The sequence below is a fragment of the Microplitis mediator genome, chromosome 4, assembly GCF_029852145.1.
Source record: "Microplitis mediator isolate UGA2020A chromosome 4, iyMicMedi2.1, whole genome shotgun sequence".
NCBI lineage: Eukaryota > Metazoa > Arthropoda > Insecta > Hymenoptera > Braconidae > Microplitis > Microplitis mediator.
In genome coordinates, this window is record NC_079972.1 from 8,345,974 (window position 1) to 8,369,385 (window position 23,412).

Here is a 23,412-nt window from a genome sequence, read left to right on the forward strand (position 1 = left end):
GCCCATGCGTACGTAATACCATTTACAAATGGTCTGTATGTATATATATATATATATTCATATATATGAAGATATAATAGTAGGGTGACAGTAGTCAGTATTGGTATACATACAGTGTTATAAATTATGTAGGTGGTTCGTACGGATACACTTGTGAAACACTCACACTCTTCCTAAACCATTTCTCTTTGACCCTTTGCCCTGACAATACTCGAATAATCGCCCGGATATACTCCGTAAATCGTTGCACTTGTTCATAAGAAATATTATTTATGATTTCCGGTTTTCCTACAACACTATTCTATCTCCGTTTTACTTTCTATTTATACCAACCTTTTTTTTTTTTATTCATCCCTTTATTAATTTATCTGTTGTCCTTTTTTTTATTGTTGTGTTAGATACTTGAATCTATAGGGACTACCGGGTCAAAATGGCTCACCTATAAGTGAATAATTTTTTTTTGTATTATTGTGTACTAGATCTCAATTATTTTTATTCATTTAAAGAAAATTTAATTTTACTTTTTCGTAATTTTCATTAAAAAAATTTTTATATCCGGGGCACGATAACTCGGGCCTAAAAATTATTTCAAAATGGAATTTCGTTCTACACTTTAAGAAATCGGGAGTGAATATGGATTTTATTTTAATCCGAATTCATTCCGTCACTCGGAATTCCGAAGCTAAAAAAAAAAAAATCACTCCGCATAAGGAATAAATTGCGATTTTTTTATGGGCAAAGTGACTTCGGAATGACGCAGATTTTATTTCAATTCGCATTCACTCCGGTCCGGAGTTTTAACACTTGAATAAATTAATATTTAATAGAAACAGCTGTTAATTAGAAACACAATTATTTCAATAAATAATTGATTAAGATATCCATAATTAAACTTAATACAGTATATTTTTAATTTATAAAATGTTTTAGTAACTCACTAAAATATAATTTCATATAATACATAGTAAAAATATTAAATTATTCAATAGCTATAGTGACAGAGTTTTTATGGGAATATTTTATATTTCGGTACAATATGAAATTTCTATCTCGTGGTATGGTTGATTTAAGTCATACGACAGTTTGTGACGCAGTGGAATGATATTTGTTCAATTTTTATTATCAGCTGCTTATAATTTTTAACTTCCCGCTAAGAAAATTGTAAATTTTCAAAAATTCGGGAAGTTATTGGTTTCGGTCCGATTTACGAAAATCGAATTTTCATCAGATGTCGACGTTTTGAGGTCCTAGGAAGCTATTCTGACTAATTTCACGATGATGTTCGAGTGTATGTATGTATGTACGTATGTATATACCTGTATCTTTTGAACGGGTGAACCGATTTTGAACTTTAAGGTGTCATTTGACGCGGCTTGTCAATATCTTGAAGCTGTAAGAAAATTGAGCTTGATCGGTAGGGCTCGTTCAGAGATATTCCAAAAATAAAATTTTTTCAAAAGTGTTTTTTTTGGATAACTTCTAATGTGCTCGATGGATTGATTCCAAAATGGATTGGGCTCTAGAGCTTTATAAGCCGCGTTGAATGCCGCCTCAACCATCAAAATCGGTTCATTCGTTCAAGAGAAACCGTTGTCGAAAGAATTAAAAAACAATTTTTTTTATATTTTTTCTGAAATATCTCAAAAACGACTCGATAAATCGAATTCAAAATTTGATCAGCTTTAGAACTTGATAAAACGCGTCGATTGCCACCTAAACCGTCTCAATCGGTTTATTCGTTTGAGAGATATCGTTGGAGAAAAAATGGTAAAAAACTATTTTTTTCGAAAAGAACGGCATACAAAAGTATTTTCGAGCTCGAAGAGCTCGAAAACAGCGGGGTTTTAGGGCTGGCCCGCAGGGTCAACCGATAGACAGATTTTTTGAAATTATTTCACGTAAATATATGGAAGGAGATCGTAATTATTTCCGCACTAGATATAAATGTCAAAATATCAAAGACCTAAGTTCATTATATATTAGTAATTTGTTTTATAATTAATATTTTCCGAAGCTCTCCTTCAGAGTGAAATTCACTCCAAGGGAATTAAATAAATAAAAAGTCATCCGCTCGCGTTCACTCTGCAAATTTTGTACAGTGTATAATTTATTTTTATTGATCTTAATTATCTTACATACTTTACTTTCATTCACATAGAACAAATCTCTTAATTATGTATAAATATCTTTTACAAAGTTATTTATATTTTTATAAATGTTTCATAAAAAAAAAAAACTTTGTTTCTTTAAAATTTTTAGATGTCTAATGTTATTCCCAATAGTCCATTGTGCTCTTGAACCGGAAATTCTAAATCACGAAAAAACTCAGTAGAAATTTTTTTTTTTTTTTTTTACAAAACTTTTCGGGTTAGCCAATGTGCTCCGGTCTACCCTATCAATAGCGAATTTAATTAAAAACAAATTTTTTACTGTTTAATTATACGTGATTTCTTTAACCAGGATATAAACTTTTTGATCTTTTAGGTCAACTTGTTAGTAAATTTATCTACTTTGCTGACAAATGTCGTTACTAATGCTTACTTTTACTACTTAAACTACCGTTTATTGAGAATGAAAAAAGGAAAAAGAATAAGAGCGAAAAGAAGTTGTAGAAATAAAAATATAAAATTAAAAAGAGAAAGAGTAGCACTTTTTAACAGTAGCTCAGATGTTACTCGGTTTCTCTATGGGCGTTTGGTTTGTCTGATGAGAACCGAGTAGATAGCTGAAAGGATAGGGGTGAAATGCGCCACAGACAACGATCTATGAACGCAAGCCCGCGGAATTTCATTAGCATTGAACGAACTCGGTGAGTTTGTGAGGTAGAAAATAGAGGCAGAGAAGTAAATGTTGAGATAGAGAGCAAGAGTAAAGTAGCTAGAGAAAATGATAGAATTTAAGAGAATGAGTGAAAAAGAGAGTTTTGTTTAAAGCCAACTGTCCAACTCTCTGTGCTTTTATTACCTGTTTCTTTACTCTCTTATCTACTCGAGGTGTTTCTATATATACATATATATATCTACACGGTGGTATTTTATTTTATAAATTACATTTATTCTAGTAAATTCAATAAAATAATTAAATTTAAAGTTTAAATGAGTTTTAATTTTAGTAGGGTAAGAGCGGGCAAAATAGGACAACTAAAGAAATAATTTTCGTGCATTTAACTACGCTAATCTTCTTCTTTTGACTTCCATTCGAAATAATTGAACTAAATATTCAGTTGCCATGAAAAAAAATTTTTTTTCTGAGTGGGAAAAACGGACTACCGCCCTTAAAGTAAAAAAAATTGTTTTGTTTAACTTCCCACTAAGAAAATCGACGATTTTCGAAAAATTCGGGAAGTTATTGTTTTCACTCCGATTTTCGAAAATCGAGTTTTCATCGAATGTCAACGTTTTGAGGTTCTAGGACGCCATTCTGACTATTTTCAGAATGATGTCCGAGTGTCTGTATGTATGTATGTATGTAAACTCTTTGTAACTCTTTAACGAATGAACTAATTTGGATGGTTGTTGGTTGAAAGAGCTTGTTGGCCATCAATTTTCCTGGAAATTTCAGATCATTTGATCAAGTAAACTAGAAAATATTGACAAATTACGAGAAACAAAAATTTCATTTTTTTATTGATTTCTCAGAAACGACTTAAACGATCAACTTCAAAATCTAATAAGTTCTGAACTTAATACAATGCATCGATTGCCGCAGCGCACTAGCCATCTCAATCGGTTAATTTGTTCGAGAAATATCGCGGGAGAAAGAAATGGTAAAAAAAAAGTTATTTGTGAATATCTTTAAAACAAATCAACAAAAAAATTCGAATATCTGATCAACTCTAAAACTCGATTAAATGTGTCGATTGCCGTCTCACCCATCAAAATCGGTTAATTCGTTCCCGAGGTATCGTGGGAGAAATGCTAAAAAACGTTTTTTTTTCGAAAACAATGGCATACAAAAGTATTTTCGAGCTCGAAGGGCGCGAAAATGCATTCACAACAGTATTTTCGAGCTCAAGGAGCTTGAAAACAGCGGGAAGTTTTGGGGTTGGCCCGCAGGGTCAACTGATAGACAGTTTTTTTTTTTTTTTCATCTAAACAAAGTGATTATAATAAAATTTCTTTTATCTAATTCAAGTGTCTAATTTAACTTTTTGTAAATTTTAATTCAGCGAAGAAGACACCGAGTGTATTTGTTGTGGTCATTTAATAATTTATTTCAGAAATAAAAAAACAAATTCCTTGTAAATAATTTTGAAAATGAAACAAAAATTATCATTGGAATGCAAAAAAAATTTTCAATATATCAGGTTTTTAAAACAAACTAAAAAGTATAAAATAATTTCTCTAAGCTTTATGAAGATGTAAAACATTCAAACTCCATGCAGATTCCGAACTTCTTACAGATAGTCCTGATAATTTGTGGTTGTGAATTTTTAATAGCTATGAAAATATTCGTAAGGTTTAAAACGAAAAACTCCCGGCGCATGCAACAGATAATTGATATATTAATATTTAAATTAACAATTTTAATGCACTGCAAATGATATGAACCGATGTGTAAGTTTTCCCATTGATTTTGCATTAATTTATGTTTTTTTTTATTATTTTATTAAAATTATAATAATAAAAAAATATAACAAATGTGACAGTTTTATTATTATTTAAAATACATTTACTTTCCTCAAATAATTTTACGATTAATTAAATATTTTGTATTGTTGATTTAATCCAATATATTTTCATAAATTATATTTTCAACGGAACTATTCGAATAATTAATTTAAATATAGACTTATTTAATATAAGTACCATATTATTCAATTTAAGAATTCTACTTCTTCATTCAAAAATCTTAACTATTAATATATCTAGAGTTGCGCTAACAGTGAAGGATATCAGTAATTAATAAGTTAGTGCTAGGCTCAAATACTAGTATCTTAACTATAAATATATGTAGAGTTGTGCCAACAATATTCGATTATTTAAAATGAATATATTGTTTATTCATAATGAACGGAAATCTAATTCTCCATAATTAACTCTACCATTTATTTGTATTAAATAAAATATCTTAACTATAAATATATTGTTTTTTCAGTGTAGAAATTGAACGTGGAATCTCTGCCTTGCTCATCATACAATTTGCAATAAATGAACGGTCTTCCAACCAACAACAACTTAATTGTACAACAGAAGCTGAATAAAATTCATATAATCAACTGTAAGTTCTCAAGTTTTGTTATTTATTTTAAAAATAATTCTTTATACTGATTTTTATTTCATACTCGTTACTGTAGCGACAAGGTCTTCGTCGCCCGAGTAAAGGACTTAAGTGTCTTGACTCAAAATAAGAGACTGTACATGACAATTGTCTTTATTTTGCATGTTAGACGTAACAAGAGACATGTGAACAATTTCTGGTTTATTTCAGTTTCTTTTCACATGATCACATCTGAAATAGGAAATCGTTGTCTACCTATCGATAATATATCTTACTATTTAATTTTTTTTTTTTCTGGAAAATAGAATTAAGAAGCAAGTAAAAATAATTTTTTACAAGATTTATACTTGAAAAAATCCCTTTATTCTGTTTGTTGATCTGTCAGCCAGTTGTAAGCTATATTCAAGAATATAATTCATTCAGAAGTTAGTTTTAAATTGATTATAAAAATTTGTACTGAACAGACAAACAAGCGAATACGGAAGCGAGTTAATGTTGCACTGCCCCGGGTCAAAATTCAAGTCATACATTGAATGCAATCTTCTTCTACTACTTCTACTTCTTTTTTTTTTTATGTTCTTGCATCATCATCTAATTCTGAGCTAATTTCCAAATTTTAAGTCTCTAGCTTATCATGAAGTTAGTTTATAATCAATTACAAAATTCCATTCGAACAAAAAAATAGAAAAACAAACAAACAAATTTCAAAAAAAATTTTGGGACATCCAAAATTGTAAAAAATGATGTCAAGAACCATAAATAACAATTTTAGAAAAGAAAAATTTTTACTCAATTTATGGGTTGTTCCGTTTTGCCCGCTCTTCCCCTGTATATATCACTTATGTAACCTATGTATAGAGGATAATTTATTACATTTAATATATTTAATTAATTAGATTAAGCATTTAGCTTTGGGTAAATAATATATCAAGTTATAGTTTGTGATGTATTGATGTATATTAATGAATTCATAATCAGGTTTTGAGGTTGTTTCAATAATCATAGTGTGGGTATGAGTTATATTGAATTATTGGCCTAATATTATTGCTTTGATAATGCTAATAAGCTTGATGATAGTGATACGATGAATGGATAGATGGGCAAAGGGCTATTTGAAAGCCAGTTTATTAAATTACTATCCCTATGACATCTATATATTGTGGTATTGGTATTCTTTGTGAGAATCATGTATAGATATCGATAGATTGATATGGCATGAGCTCAGGTACATGTACAGCTGTGCATAATAATGCAATTCAACAATCTTTGTTGAAATTTTATTATATTTCTCAAATAATTTTATTGATGAAAGTCTTATTTTTTTTTTTTTATTCCAATATTTTCTTTATTACTTTTTACAATAATAAGCTGTTCACTACTACATTCTTTCTAAAAATAAATGAGTAAAATTCACTGTGAATTAGTGGATAGTCATTATTTGTCCAGTTGTAAGTATATTACTAATTCAACCAGTGGTATACTCGTAGGTGGGTCCCATTGTATATTCACTAATTTGCAATGAATTCCACAAGTTCATTTTGAGAGAGTTGTAAAAAATCGGAAGTAATTCCGCAGTGAATACGGATTTTATTTGAATTTGAATTTCCTGCGTCACTCGGAGTTCCGGAGTTTAAAAAAATCACACCGCATTTGGAGTAAATTGAGTTTTTTTTTGAGCGGAGTGATTTCGGAGTGACACGGAATTTATTTTAATCCGCCTTCACTCCGGATCGGAGCTTTAATATTCAAATAAATTTATATTTAATAGAAATACTTGTTAATAATAAATATAATTATTTTAACAAATGATTGATTCAGGTATTGATAATTAATCATAAAATAATATATTTTAGTAACTCACTAGATTATAATTTGATTATATAAGGTAAAATACCTAGTACCTGATCAGGGAACTAGTACCCGATCACTCCATGTATTTTTATAACTATATTTAGTAAAATTTAGTAAATATAGATATACAAATACATGAGTGATCAGGTACTGGGTCTCTTACCTTATATATAATTTGTGTCATACATTTTGAATATTTAAGTTACGATTTTCAAAGTTCAAATATTAATTTTTCCTGCATAGACAATAAATTTTTTATCATTCATGGAATATAAGTGATATCTTAGCGCAGGCTCTTTTGTTTGCCAAATAGCTGTTTGTCCATTTAACTTGTCGCACGTAAATTTACTTCTAGTCGCATGCTAATTATCGTTTAATCCACAAAAATTAATATTTGAAATGAATACTAGTTATGACAATTAGCAACGATACAATTCAAAACTTTTTATTGAAAATTTACTCCTAAACCAATAGTGTTTTTTTTTTTTTTGTTTTATAAAGCTGACTGTTACAGGACCAGTCGGAATATCAAAAATTGGCTCTATCCTGTCGTATTACTACTTACAATTTTTTTTTTTTTATAGAAAAGTGCGAGAGAATAAGTATATTTACGGATGTTTAAACGGTTAATGTTAGGGTATTGATATCAATAATCAAAACAAAATACAGAGTTATCTAACATTACAAAATGCCTAGCGAAGCGGGTGGGTAACAGTTAGTAATTTATATAAAAATAAAACACTTAAAACTTTAAATATTCAATAAATATTTATTAAAATCAATAAGCAATAGTATATGCATAGTATTGCAATGAATTGAATAAAACCCTTATTGACTTGAGGGAATAAAATACTTTCTTATTATTTGTTTGACGCGTAAAGGAGTTTATTGGTTCCCTAGCGATTTCTCAAAGTTTACTCAAGCACAGGCTCGTTGGATCGCATCCTTCCCAACCTACCGCCAATCCACTTTTCATTCTTTCTTTAACTTTTCTTCTTATAGTCCATCTTCAATATCCTTACCCTTATCCCTCTACTACTACTCCTACTCCCACTACTACTACTACTACTACTACTACTACTACTACTTCTACTATTACTCCTCTTACCTTTACTCCTTTTTCCTGCTCTTGCTATCCATTGGAATTCTCTTAGAAAACTTTCCGATATTCATATCTGCTTGCTAGTACATCAAAAATTCCAAGCTTGCCGCTACGCTCTTCTATCTCTTCCCTCTACTTTACTCTTCCCTTCTTCACTATTCGATTCTATAAAGAATTTCCAACCACTTACAATATCAACGATCCTTTTTCTTACGTCCTCCATTTTTTATCTTTACTTACTAATTTTTATTTAACCGCTTTTTTTTTTTTTTATTCTTTTAACGTAACCATCGATAAGTGAATACCACAAATATTTCAATTAAATTCCAACTTAACTGGTAATTCTTCAGTATTTTTAATGCTATTTCGTCATTTAATCAATAATTTTTTTTTGTAGTACCAATTTAAATACATAATTAAATACACTGGAAAAAATAACTTTTGTATATAAAAGAAATATTTTCTAGAATAATAAACTAGACAAAAACAAAAAAAGGTGTGGCGAGTATGCATCTATCCCTATAAAAATATTTTAAATAAAAGTAATCACAAAGGTAATTTTTTTAATACAGAAAGAAAATTTTAATAAATATAATAGCCTGTATAAATAAGTAGATCAGACTACATTAATTTAAAGAAATAGTCTGTACGCAGTAAAAAATTCGTGGAGTAAACGCGAATTAAATTCAGAGTGATTTCGAATCGGATGATTTATTATTTATTTAATCCTCTCAAAGTGAAGTTCACTCTGAAGGGTAGTTAATTTTAACATTAAAACTCCAGAACGAAGTGAATGTGGATTAAAAAAAAAAACTAGAACATTCCGAAATCATTCTGTTGAAAAAAAAAAAACACCCTATTTAATCTGATTTTTTTTAAAACTTTGGAACTATGAGTAACAAAGTGAGTTCGGATTGAAATAAAATTCATATTCACTCCTAATTAATTTCGGAGTTTTTCAGTGCAAGATGTAAACAAGTTGCAAATACTTCATATAAGTATGCAATAAAAAATATGTTATTCTATTCTTGTCTGAAAATAACATGAATGAATTCAGTGCTTCAGTATCGGCTTTAAATAAGTCCTGATAAGATGTGAAACCGGGACTCGACGACGTTCGCTAGGGTGATCTGAAATATGACGTTGAACGATTTATAATTATATACTTTATTTTAGTGGATCTGTGAATGTAGAATAGCCAGTTAGCCGACAAATATCTGAGGTCCCGGACTTTTGTCCAGTAATCGACTGATTTAAATTTTAATGTTTCATTTCGAGAATATACTTGAATTTCGTATTATATATCATTTAAATTTAAAACCCTCAATCAAAATGTAAAAATAAGAGAATTCAACACTTACATCACAGCAGAGGTCAATCGACTCTCCACTAATGTCCCCATCTGATTAAAAATATATATAGTTAACTGGGTAAATTGAATGTTATTATAACTTGGGCAGTCCGTAACAATACTTTGTGAACTAAACTTAGTTTTTTCGATTATAGAAGTGATTTTGAATTAAATCATTAAATTCTTAAGCCAAATATATATTAAAATTTTAAATAGAATAATTTCTTGTTAGAAGAAAATACAATATATTTCTAAACGCTATTTATTCTCTCAGTGTTCGAGCATTTATTTAAAAAATTACTTTTTTTATTTTAAATAGATTTCTCTTCACTCATAAGTGAAACAAATTAAAATGTCTAGACGTTATTAATTGACAGGTCTAAGTAAATTGTCAATACATCATTGATTCAAAAACAGAATTGTCATTTAACCATCGAGTCGAATTGGTTTTTTTTCGATCAATAAATTGTTCCTATTATTCGCAATGGATGTTTCGTATTTTAACGCTTTGGTTCAATTCAAAGCTCATGTAACTCTCTCTCTTCATTATTTCTATTAATTTCTGTCTAAAAACATTGAATTTATTAAGCATAATCGTGAGCAAAACGTTAAAAAACGTTCATCATTGATTATTTTCAATTTCTCTGAAAGCTAACATTTTTCGAGCTCGATGAGCTTGAAAACAGCGGAAAGTTTCGGGGATGACTCGCAGGATTAACCTGTTTCTAGATATTTCTTTTAGTATCTAGTTTTTTGTAAGGGTATGACTTTATTCCCTCATACCACTGGTACCACAGGGGGGCATTTTCCAAGCCGACTGTGGCCAGAGTCTCTTTATATCCTGAGATGGTTGCAGTGTTTGGCCCAAAAGAGGTAGGATTCGTGGTGGCTGTGGTTATATATCACGCGCAATGAGGATTTTTGATTATACCTCCGGTTAATGTCTGCCTTAGTCGTCACTTGAGTATATTTTTCGACTAAGAGTGTCGTCTGGGTGGAAGATAGGGATGTTAAGTAGCGCGAGTATGCCTGAAATAGGCGAGGTATCGGCCTCCCGTCTAACGGAGATGGACTTCGGTCCCGTTACATTAATTAATTCAAGCATTTGAGCACTGGGTTCTTAAAAACCTAGCATAGCCGGGTATGTGACTTGATTACAGTATAGGGAAAATTATGTAATGAATTTATTTTATAGTACAATTCTTATACTATAATGTTATTTTATTGATTTAATTAATGTTCTGATTATTTAACAAACGTAGGTGACTGAATATATGTATATGTACATTAGAATGGTATTAAAAGAATTATTATAATTAGTGTATGAAATAGGAGATTCTTGGCTCGATCTCATGAGTAATACAAATAATAGATTTAAATAACTTACCTCATACAATTAATGGTTTGCTAGTCACGATTTCTTGTAATATAATTATATAGCTCAAATAATTTATCTTAATCATTTCTTATCAACACATTATATATGAAATTCCAAGATTTATGATGCGAAACACATTAAAAGAAAAGTAAAATGAAAGAAAATTCTAAATATAGATAACCCCGCGTTTGGCAAACTCATAATTCAATTATATACAGACTTACATCGATGTTTTCTAATAAAACGCAAGACATCCTGAACGCGGACAGCAAAATACTGGAAGGACCCAGTGATGAGACTTGGCACAAAGTGAGAACTCCAAATTATGACACTGATTATATTAACACAGATTTCGAGTCGCTATTAACCAACTGGCTGAACCTTACAATATATAAACTGACTGGGTTTTACAACAAATTTACTAGACTCGACTAGTACAAAGAGTTATGTGTTTAGTAAGTTGGGGAGTTTAGAGTAAAGACCTCACTAGGTGTCCTCAGCCCTTTTCTACACCTCCCAACTGCAGTGTAAAAAATTTTTGGTGTGAAAATGGTCCTCGAGGACTTTTACGGTGTCCTCCGTGTAATCGTGATTGCCGGTTATCTAAGTCTAGCTACATGTTAAGTGTGTGCTAATTGCCAGTAGCTCGCCCTTCTATATCCGTAAATTCCTAGAAGGGGTCATCCACGTGACCTCGTTTGAACTGTTGCCTATGATGTCTGGCACACTGACCTATAGGCCGCTTTCCGGGTCTCGGTGAACCGGGAAAGCGAATATATATGTAGATAAGGGTAGTAATTGAACTTAGGTGCTCCTTAAAATAGTCGACCGATTTAAGCAGTTAAACCTCTAGCTACCCCGTCACATTTTTTAGTAGATTTCATAGAAATCTATCTTATGCATTTGTCCTCATGGTGGAATTTTCCAAGAATTTCGTCATAGTCTATCATAATTCGTCCAGTAGGTTCCAAAAATACCATTGGTTCAAAAGTTGATACATCTATATATACAAAGCGCCTTGTTGCGATAATAGCGCCTACAATTTTGAACGGATCTTAATGATACTTGGCACACTTATTCTATGAATGATTAGCTCAGTTAAGTTCAAAAATGAGCAAAATCGGTCAATCAGTTTAGAAATGGTGGTGATTTGAAATTTTGAAATTAACAAAAAACGCTACTTCTACCGCTTTTATCTTAAACAACTTTTTAACGGAAACATGTAGTTTTATTGGGTAAAAAGGATGTCATAGCTGATAGCATAAGGTATATTTTCCTTTTTTTTTATTTTTTATTTTACGATAATTTCTCGAGTTTAAATAAAGGTTCAATGTTACATGATTTATCTTTGTGTCATGGTAAAAATGTCATTACTACATCTTTGAAAGTTTTTGACAGATGATTTTAAATTTCTAAAATTTTTAAATTCGGTTAAGTATTTGGGAAAAGGTGGCAATTTAAATTTTCAAATTCTTTAATTTCTGGGTGTTTTTGAGCTCGAAATCCATTAAAAATGTCAAAAAAAAATTCATTTTTAATTCAATTTTATCTTGAAACTTTAAAATAAAGAATTAATGAGAAATCTACTTCTATTTCGGATGCCGAATGGCCTTTTTTCTTATTTATAAATGTAAAATTGTAAAACACAAAATACAAAGTTATAACGTATAAAATATATCAAACTTACTTGTAAATACTTGTCGTTATCAAAAGCTTGTAGGGTGATTTATCAATAGCGAATAACTCGCGGTGTAAACGTCACGTTCCTGAGGACGCGGAGAATAGTTCATTGAGATGAATAGTTGTTGTGGGCATAGCAACCTGTAGAGTACCCAAAACAATAGACCTCGTCGATTGTGCACATTTGATTGAGTGTCACTTTATTATTATTAACCCTCAGGATGCAGGATTTTATATATTAAGTATTAATAGTAATTAATTTTACAGGAATAACAACGAATAATAAGATATATAAATAAAAGTAAATAGTTTGTTTAATTCAATTGATCTTTATTAATTATTGAGATATGGTTTATCGTCGCAGTGTCGAGTTAAAACAATTATCGAATGTCATTTTTTTTTCGATGCATGCTTGATTTTATGGACACTATTACTATAGAAGATACAGCGGGTTTTTAATTTATATATTTATATATTTTTCAATCAATTATTCATCACAATTTACTTTAACGCATTTCACATACATTTATACACTCAATGTTAACGTATTTATTAATTTAACAATTTATTGACACGGAAAAAAAATAAAATCTATTTTTTATTTATTTACTTTCTGTAAACTTGTTTATATTATAGTTGTGAAATTTTTATTCATAAAAATTACAATGCGTTCAATTTTTTTTTCTTTTCTCTTCATTTTTTTTTTTTTAAATAAAAAAACCTGGAAAGTACATCCGATACATTTATTTTATAACGTCACTGTCAACTCACTGTCAAAAAATTTTTTTATTTTTTTGTTATATTGATCAATTGTTCTCTTGACAATTGAAAAACATTGTCCCAATTATTGTCATTATCCAATTGATAGTGTGTTGAAACGAAACAAAACTGAACAATTCTCATTGCTTCGAATAATCAGAAAAAATATTGTAGTTGTTAAAAGTGAAAATATTTTCATATTTAACCGAAAAAAAATTATTTTTACCGACAACGACTCATTCAATCACATATATATATGTATATATTTTTCATTGTGCTTAAATTTATGAATCAATTTATTAAATTCGATCATACAAATTCATATACTTTCTACAAATATTATATATATATATAAATAAGATTTAAAATAAATATTTCTGTACATTAAACAATTCTACATATAAATATATCGATAGAGAGACAAAATGATTCTCAATGTGAAACGATTTCATTTAAAAGTTTTTTCATATTATATCACCTGCACTTAAACTATAAGTTTGAATGCCTGTTTAACTCGTTGAAACAAGCCAATTTCAGTCCAATGTTATTTAGCGGGTTAAAAATAATTGGTTTCTCCCTTGGGGTAAAAAATCCTAAGTTTTTTTCCGCTAAATTAGTTTCTGACTTTATTTCAACTCAGTCAGGATCGCATTTGTTTATTGCAAACCTCAGATTAATCTTATGTTACTCAGACAGGTAATTATGAGAGATAAAGTATAGGTGTGATGCTTTCGAGCAAACTTTAACCTCATCTGAAGTCGTCTAAATTCATTTCTTATTGGTAGGTGACTTAATGTAAAAAAGCATATGATTCTTTCTCGTGTGCTTTGTTAATCATACCCAAATGACAATCAGAAAATCTATCATTTTTGGTTTTAAAACTGGTCAAAAATGGTCAGAACACGATTTTTCTTAAGAACGTGACATTTAAATGCAAATAACTATTGAGTATTGCCGAATTTCGAAAACTTGGTGAAAGATAATTTATTGGAATCAAAATGGTCTAGAAAAATAGTTTTACAAAATTTTGTGATAAATCTGATATTTTCGTGGGGAATGTTAAATAATACTGAAATTTACCATGAATTTAAATTTGACGTTGAATAACTTTTGAAAGTGTAAATTTATCAAAAAGTTACACGGAGAGAAAAATATCGCCAGAATGACTATCCAATGTATCCTCAAATGACGTATCGTCAGAATAACGATTCGTATACCTAATTTAGGAATACTCTCAAATTAATTTAATAATCTATAGTATCGTTAAAATAAAGATACGTATTTGGGTTAGGTTAAGTATTCGTTTATTTAATTTAACAATACGACGAATAGCCTTTGTAACGATATGTAGTTTCGTTAATATAGGTATATGTATTGCCAGCGTAAGGATCCGTATAGCTAAATTGGCTATACGTATCGTCGTTCTCGGTTGCCGGATGCCTAAATACGGAGTTTGCGCAATAGTCATGTCAGCGATTCATGAAATGCCTAAAATAAGGATACGGATCGTCATTTTGACGATCCACTGTGAGGATACTCTGTATAGCTGAACTGGCTATACGGCGTATCGTTAAGTAAGATGACTATACAGCGTATAGCCAAAATAGCGATACGTATACTTAATCTGGCGATATTTTTCTCTCCGTGTATGAGACCTTTTAATTTCCAACACGAATGTGTATCGATCTTTCCGGTGCAGTAATTAGGTGATGAATTATAAAATTCCAAATTAAAAAAAAAAAATTTCCCGTGTTATTTAAGTGGGAAATAGAAAATTGCAATCAAGGAGTACTTCATATTAATATTAAGAGCTTAAATTTTAACAGGCGTCTTCTTTCATCACACTAAAACTTTCGAGAGTGTGTCCTTCATAAAAAAAAAAATTTGTACTTTTTTTGAATCGTTCTAATACATATATTCTCAATTTTTTCCGATTTCATTTTAAAGCAATGATTCAAAGTAACAAAAACAGGACACTCCAGTCAAAATTTTTTTCTTTTTGTTTTAAAGTGAATTTAAGAAAATTAATATTTTTTTAAACTTAACCTTAAAATTTAAAAGGAATTCTCAATTTTAGCACCCATTTTGCCTAACTATCGTCTATATTTCTTATTAATCATCTAAAATAATTTAAAAATTCGACAATTAAAATTAAATAAATTATTTACCATTTTTACATTTCATCATCCATTCGATACAAGCTTATTAAATATTTATCGACGTGCATCTGTACAAACTGGACTTAAGTTAATATTTATCTGCAGTTTATTCAGTAGTATTTAATTTGTTGTCCTGTTAACAGAAGCTAGCGCTCATTTTATTTGGATGGACCGTAGTCAATATTTAACTTAGCAACGAATTTCATTACATTGTAACTATGATACATTTATGAATGATTTAAACTTATACTCCTGCATGTACGCATAATTGCATGCATATATCGATTTTTTGAATTAAATAAATAAATAGAATTGATATATTGAAATTAATGAGAACCAAAATAAACAATTAATATCCGTTAGCGAGTTTTAAATAACTTTAGATAGTTTAAATACAGTTATTTCATTAAAACAAGTTGCCACAGGCAATCTTCGTTATAGCTCAAGAAAAATATAACAGAGTTTATATACTTATTCTCGTTATAACTTTATCATAACTTTGTTTCAATCATCAATTCATTAACTGCAATATTTTCGAGCTTCGTTATCGTACCATATAATATTTTATTTTCATTTATATTTTTAAACTTGTAAAATAACTTTAATAATGTATTAACTTTTATATATATTTTGGCACGAAAAAACTTCTTGGTAGAACGTATATAAAGTTTTTAATGGTTCAAATAGTGTTTTAAGTTTATTTATTATTTCGTTAAATCGATAATTATTTTTATTATATTTATATACAGAAAATCGGATACAACGAGATACCTCAAGAAATTATTTTTTATAAATAGAAATAATTAGAAGTAATTTTTGTATTTAAATTTTTTCATGAAATTTAGTTTTACTCAAACTTTCAGAATGATACAAAATACTCAGGGTACAAAGGGGCACTTTGAAAGTAAAGTGAAATTAAATTTTTTTTTTGCAATTGTTCTGAACCTTACCCGAGTCGAAATATTAGACGTAAATCGAACGTTTTTAACGTTTTGAATTTTTTGGACATTAAAAACTTGAATTGACCATTTGTACACTGATCGAAAGGTTATCTTGGTTCAAAGAGAATTATCTTGAGTCAAGAGAATATTTAGGAAAATGGAATAAATCTTGGTTGAAGAAAATTTTCTCTTAATTTTGATTATTTTGATTCAAAAAGTTATGTTTTCGACCCAAATGGGTTAAAGTTTTAAGTTAAAAATATATTATTTTAGTTCAAAAAGAAAAAATATTTAAAGAAAGTAAATTGTTTTTTGAATTAATATTTTGAATTTCTTCATTCATGTATATTGAATATTTTATTCTATGAAATTTAACTTCTCTACGTAAGGAGTCAGATTTCTTAAACCAACTAGTGGCTATTGCTTGAAACAAAAATAAAAAAAATTCAAGTCAAGAAAATCAAGCTCTTGGTTTTTTTCCATAGCAGCATTCGGATAACAGGAGCACTCGAGTCTATGCAGCTTCTCTACTTCGGACACTACTTTGTGTATGCACGTAGACGCCCGAAGATCCCAAAAAAATGAAACGAGTCTGTTCAGCGCTGGCGCCGCATATGTGCAATTATATGTATATTACACACCAATATTCTAATAGTATTAGTTTATTAATTATACAATTAACTAATTCATATACATAAATTGTTTTGAATTGAAGTGTTCGGTAAAAATGTAAGTTATTGTAGTTATTAGTCATTATATCTGGTGTTTTTCCTGATTCACGTTAAGTTAAATGGTGTCGTTTCAATCACAAAAAAGTAAGTTAATTATTATTTATGCTGTTTTTAATCATATCAGATAGTCACGTTTGTTATCATTTCTGATCCTAAATTTACATAAAATTGTTTCCTTTCTAGTGTGATATATATCATGCAGTTGATGCTGTCAATGAAGCCAGGATAAATAACCTAACCTTTCATTTATTTTTGTAACAAAAAAAAAAAATTTCATTGTAATAAAGAATCAAAATATATTTTGATGATTAATTGTATATACTCTGAAAATATAATTTTTAATAAAAACCATTAATTTAAAATTGAACTTAATTATTGTATTTTAAATAAAAGTATTTTTTATTTTACGATAATGTATAATTTAGTTTTAAAATGAGTTTTTTATTTTTTTAATCTAAAATTAATTGTTTTCAGATAAAGTCTACATTTATTTTGAACTAAATGTTATCAAATCTTTAAATAAATTAATTTTTACTTGGAGTAAGTTAAATGTACCTCCGTTTAAAAACTCGATGTATCGAAATGAATCGATATCGACTACATTCGAGAGAACGATGTTTTTAGAATGAGTTGGTATCTTCTAAAACCAAGAGCTAAATTTTCTTGAGCCAACCAAGTTGTTTTCTTGTTCGGAGAAACTAAAAACATTTAAAGCAAAAATTTATATTTTTAAATCAAAATTGAATTTCTTTATTGAAGAGCTTTATATACTCTAATTAAAAAAAAAAAAATTTTTTACCAAGAGAAAATTTTTTCAAACAAGAAAAGAGGATATTTTAATTTGAGAATTTATTTTTGGAAACGATTTTCTTCTTGACCCAAGAATTCCTTTTTTTGTGTGTAGCTTATTCAAAACGTAGATTGAACTATCACGAAACCAAAACGTAATTAAAAACCTTGAAAAATTTTTGGCCAATTTTTTATACTTCTGGATTATAATCACGTCAATTTTCCAAAATTTTCTAGTATGTCTTTCTGGCTCTTAGGGCAGTTACCGAGAGCCATAAAGGCATAGCAAAAAAATTCGGATTTTGAAAACAAATGTTTTCCAGTTCCATGCTTCTAGATTATGATTACGAAGTTACATTCTAGGTACTATAAAAACGTTACACCTTCATTTTGAATGTTCAATACGTTCAAAACATTAAAAACGTTCAATTTACGTCTAATATTTCGACTCGGGTAGAGTGACACAGAGTACTTATGGTGAAATGGGGTAACTAGAAAATTTTACAAAATTAAAAATATGACTAAATCATCATAAACTCAATCAATATAAGTAAAATTAAAGTATCAACACTGTAAAAAATTTTGATATTAAAATGGCCCCCGAGAAATTTACCGGGCTGTGAAGTGAGAAATAACGGTGCAAAAAATCCTCTGTGTAAATTATCCATCCGTGTGATTTTAACACGGTGTAATCTACTTTTTTTACACCATTCCGTGTTACTCGTTATAATTTTAGAGTCATGTGGAGCAAGTGTACGCGGTAGGTAAGTTTGCGCAACCCCATTCATTTCGGACTGAAATGTATGGGTTTGTGCACACTTCTCTCGCATGACTCTAGTAATTAATGAGCAACAAATGATATTGAACATTTTTAACTATTTAATCAGTTAATATATGTAAAGAAACTGTATATTTCTTTAATTTTGAATTCTGCCGCGTTCCACGAGGTTTACATATTTTATAGTTGGGTAGTATACCTCTACAAAATCGAGAGTAGATATAAGAAGAACGGTCATTAGACGGCGTCATACTTAACAATACCAAGAAAATAATTAATAAATTAAAGAGTGTTAAAAGAAATTGACATATTGAAAAATAAACTTCTAATGTAGTTTCTTTATTTTCAGTAGGAATTCGATAAATAATGTGTTAGTGTTTAGTAATAGAATTTATAATAAATAAAATAAATAATCTTTGTTTTCAGAGCAACACATTATAGTTCGTTTAGTTCTTAAACCCTAGAGAATACCAGAAACAATAATCTTATATATACTAATTTATTTAGATGTTAAATAGTATTTAGAACATTTCCATATTTTTATGATTATTTTTCTCAACGCAAAATTATCATAAATTACACATTTACATACTTGATGATGTAAAAATTTTTAATTCACACCGCCTAAATTTAACCCAATATTTGGTGTAATTTTTACACCGAGTCATTTATAACACACTGAGTCCAAAAATATTTTACAGTGTAAAATAATTAAATCCAGTAAAAAAAATTACAAAGAAAACTTTATTGTGTAATTTCATACCTCAGAAGAAAATGTTCCATTATAATTATTGTAAAATAATATATAATAGATTTGTTTGAAATATATGAAAACAAAAAGCCATAATAATTGATTATTCATTAAGGCATTCCATTGATTATCACTCCCTCTACATTATTAGAAAATGATTTAATGTCACAAACTCGATACGGATATAACGTTTAGATGAACCAAATTTATTGATAATATTAAATTTAGTTAAATATTTACACAAATGATATTATCTTCCAGTGCTAATATTGGACGTTAATATTTATGTTAAATGTATATATATTTTTTATTTTAAAAAGCCATTTACTTTTATTAGCAAGTGTCCGTCGAGTTTTATTTGTCTTATATATTATATATTTTATTACCAAGCAGTAAGATGAATAGACAATACTTAAGTGGCTATTTATTTACACTTTACTTGATATAATATATTTTCTATTTTATTAAATACACATATATTTATATATCAAGTGGCACGTGTTTGCGTGTATTAATTGAAACTATATTATATTAAATTGTATAAAGTTCTTTGATGCTCTCCAATTTATATATGTATATATAGATATATATAGTATTTTATTAATAATTATTTACAATCGTAATTAAGCTTGAGAAGAAAAAAACTTGACATATATATATATATATATATATATATATATAAACGAAAAATTAAAAATGAAATTTTATTAATCACTTAACTTTATGTTAAAACACGTCATATTATATTTTATTATTTGGCACTGTTGTTTTTTAATTAAATTAATTAGTTGAGTATCAAATTATTAATTTGATTAATTTTGCCAATAATGCTTTCATATAATGAAGCAAATACTGCTTGGAGTTTAATAACGTTAAGTTCTATTTAATTTACACACACTCCATTGCAATTATTCAATGCTGAACACTTGTATAAAACACGTGAGCGTTTTACATGATAAATATATATATATACATCTATATATATTTATAATTATAAATAGAATTTTAATTTAAATTATTAATAGTGTTTTTAATTGTAATTTACGTGATTACGGTATGGATAATATTTAGTGTACAGTGGATTATTAAAATAATATATAATTTTGGAAAACTTTTGATAATAGTTGTGGCTGCTGAAGTACCTTCCGTGTCAAGGGGCGTTCGCCGCGTTGAACCACTTTCCCTAAGGGATCCTTGATAAATGCGGTTCAGCCTGTGTCCATGATGCTCGCGTGACTCACTCGAATCGTCTTCATTCGGCACCTCGTTGTTTTTCCTCGAGTGCTCGGTTAAATCCATATCTTTTTAACAAATTTAATTAAACTAATTAAATATAAGAGCTGTTTACGTAAACCCAATTAAAAATACATTTAACAACACACAACAATTAAATGTTAATTAGACAGGAATTTAAAAATTTTGCTATCAGTAATTACCTAGAAATAACGATTCAAAGTCTAGGTATTTTGTAAAAATTTTTCATGGAATATAATTTTTATATTGTTTTAATTTTGTTATCTAGGAGAGAAATAGTTTAGGTCAGTATTATTTTGTCTGCATAGTTGTCAAGAAACTAATTGATATTAAAGAATCTATATTTCAAATAAATTCTATTCCACTGATGAAAAAAATGAAAATATTCCGCTAACAAATTTACTCTGTCGTTGGTGAGATAGCAACGAGTATTTTTAATCTCAAGTATTTATTTATTTAATTCAAAGTTCTGAGTACTTTTACTTCATCAATAAATTCTGACATTAAAAAATAATCATTGAGATAATCATTGACGTCATCGACTCAAATAAATCTTTATTGATTCATGTTGTGTTTATCATTTTCTTTAATAATTCAATTATTTTATTTGATAAACTGTAGAAAAGCGGGATCGAATTCAGAGTGCACAGTAAAAAATGTGTCAAAATTTGAACACAAAATTCGAGTAATATGAGAAGTAATTTCAACACTTTTAAATGTTAATGGCGACACAGAAAACATGTTAACTTTTACATTTTATTTTTGTACTATGGATTATTCTTAGGTTATCAAAAGTGACTACAATTACTATTTAACATTTAACTATTTTGTGATAGTAAACATGATCCTAAAGTTAGCAGACATTTAACAATTTTCGAATTTTTTTTTCAACAAATCAATTACCAAAAAAAAAAAAAAATAAAAATATGCGCTTTCCAGATAATACAGGTTCCTTTCAGCAGTCGATGTGTTACTATATAAAATAGGTATAGGTCCTATGTGGAGATGCGAAAGACTCCCCGGACAAATGCATATCATTGTCGTTCAGCATAGTAACCATTCCTGTGCTGGACAGGAACTGTTCCTTTCAGTCACATGTCTGACTACTGTTCAGCGGGAACTAATGTTGTAAACAGCACTCAGACATGTGACTGAAAGGAACGGTTCCATCAATTGAAAATAAATAAAGCCATTGTCACAAAAATAATAACTAACCGAGCAGAACTGATGCTTAATGGCGCTTCCCGCGTGAATAGAGGAAAGACATTTTTTTTAACACAATTCAAAAGTCGCTTCAATACTTTTTTTGTGTTGATTTTAAAGTAACATTTAATAAATGTTGATAATTTAGATTTTTGTACTAGGTAACACTTTTAAAGTGTTGGATAGTAGATCAATTAAAAATGGTAAAGTAATACAGAGAATTGTGTTGATTCGACACAAAATAATCAGCACAAAAAATTTAACACGGGCCGTTTTTAACACAGATACACTATGTTTTTTACTGTGTAATTACAGATTTTATTTAAATCCGAATCCACTCCGATTTGGAATTTTAACATTAAAATGAACTCCCTTTAGGAGTTAATTTCACCGAATTCACTTCAGATGTGATCCGCGTTCACTCCGCAAATTTTTTACAGTGTAATGTTTCTTCTATTCAAATCTATTGTGACGTTAAAATAATTAAGTTATTCCGTTGCTCAAATATTGATGAATTGACTAAGCTCTTATAGTATTGGATCAACCACTGAAATTTAGTTAAATGAATATCGAAATAAGTTAGTATCAAAGACAGTTTTCGGTTGTCACAACTACGCTGGTCATTGAAAGGAATCCTTCAGTCTGAAGATGACGTCTTTCAAAGAATCTATCCGTTTTGTTCGATGTATTTTAATCACAGCCTTTCAACCAATGACAGTTTGGTTATATCAGCACTAATTTTATCTGCAATATGTTTTCTAAGTGTATAACAAAAGATTTTAAATTTCGATTGTTCAAAAATTCTGATTTGTTTTAGAATTAAATTTATTTCAAATTATCATTCATGAGTGCAACAAATAAAGTTCCATTAATTTTTTCGAGTGTAAAAAAGTGGATCGGTGACGTACGTTTTTTTTTTTTGCATTACTAACGAAAGACGGATAATTTATTTGCGTAGATAAATTTAGTAGGTAAATTGAGCTCAAAATTTGTGAGAGTATTAAAAAAATAAAGATGTTCAAATGAAATGAACTGTTAACTTGTATGTATAGCTATCTAAATTTAATCTGATTACGTTTAGTGAGTTTGAATGCGTTGTATGCATGATTGAGCATTTGAATGGCTATTAAACCTTTTGAATAAATAATTTTTTTTGTTCATACGAATTTGGCTAGTATTGATTTGTAATAATATTCAGGTCATTAATTTCAAATATTCTAAACTAGAATATCTCTTTCATAGATCTAATATTATACATTGAGAAGACAAATAACTTGGTTTGGCTTAGCTGTAGTATCAGAATAAATAGGAAGATTGGAATTATCGATTCTATTGAATGTTATTTGGACAAGAAATTACATCACATTTCATTATTTTTATTCTTACAGTTTATTTATAAAATATGATACTGAAGTTAGCTGACGTCTAATAATTTTTGGGTTTTTTTAGAAACGATAAATTATAA

General features: G+C 28.7%; 1 protein-coding gene and 1 long non-coding RNA gene across 7 annotated transcripts in view; one reads left to right on the top strand and one right to left on the bottom strand.

Moving 5' to 3' along the window:
- Positions 1-23,412, top strand: part of LOC130666307 (uncharacterized) — a 137,375-nt gene that overhangs the window by 14,513 nt on the left and 99,450 nt on the right. For both annotated transcript variants that reach the window (XR_008989654.1, XR_008989653.1), the window contains exon 5: positions 5,098-5,220. This is a non-coding gene — a long non-coding RNA (uncharacterized LOC130666307). The remainder of the gene's footprint in view (positions 1-5,097; positions 5,221-23,412) is intronic.
- LOC130666304 (lachesin-like) overlaps positions 20,232-23,412 on the bottom strand; it is a 148,002-nt gene continuing 144,821 nt past the window's right edge. For all 5 annotated transcript variants that reach the window (XM_057467161.1, XM_057467160.1, XM_057467162.1 and 2 more), the window contains exon 8: positions 20,232-20,791. In XM_057467161.1, coding sequence (XP_057323144.1) covers positions 20,532-20,791 — 260 coding nt within the window. In that variant the 3' untranslated portion in view covers positions 20,232-20,531. The remainder of the gene's footprint in view (positions 20,792-23,412) is intronic.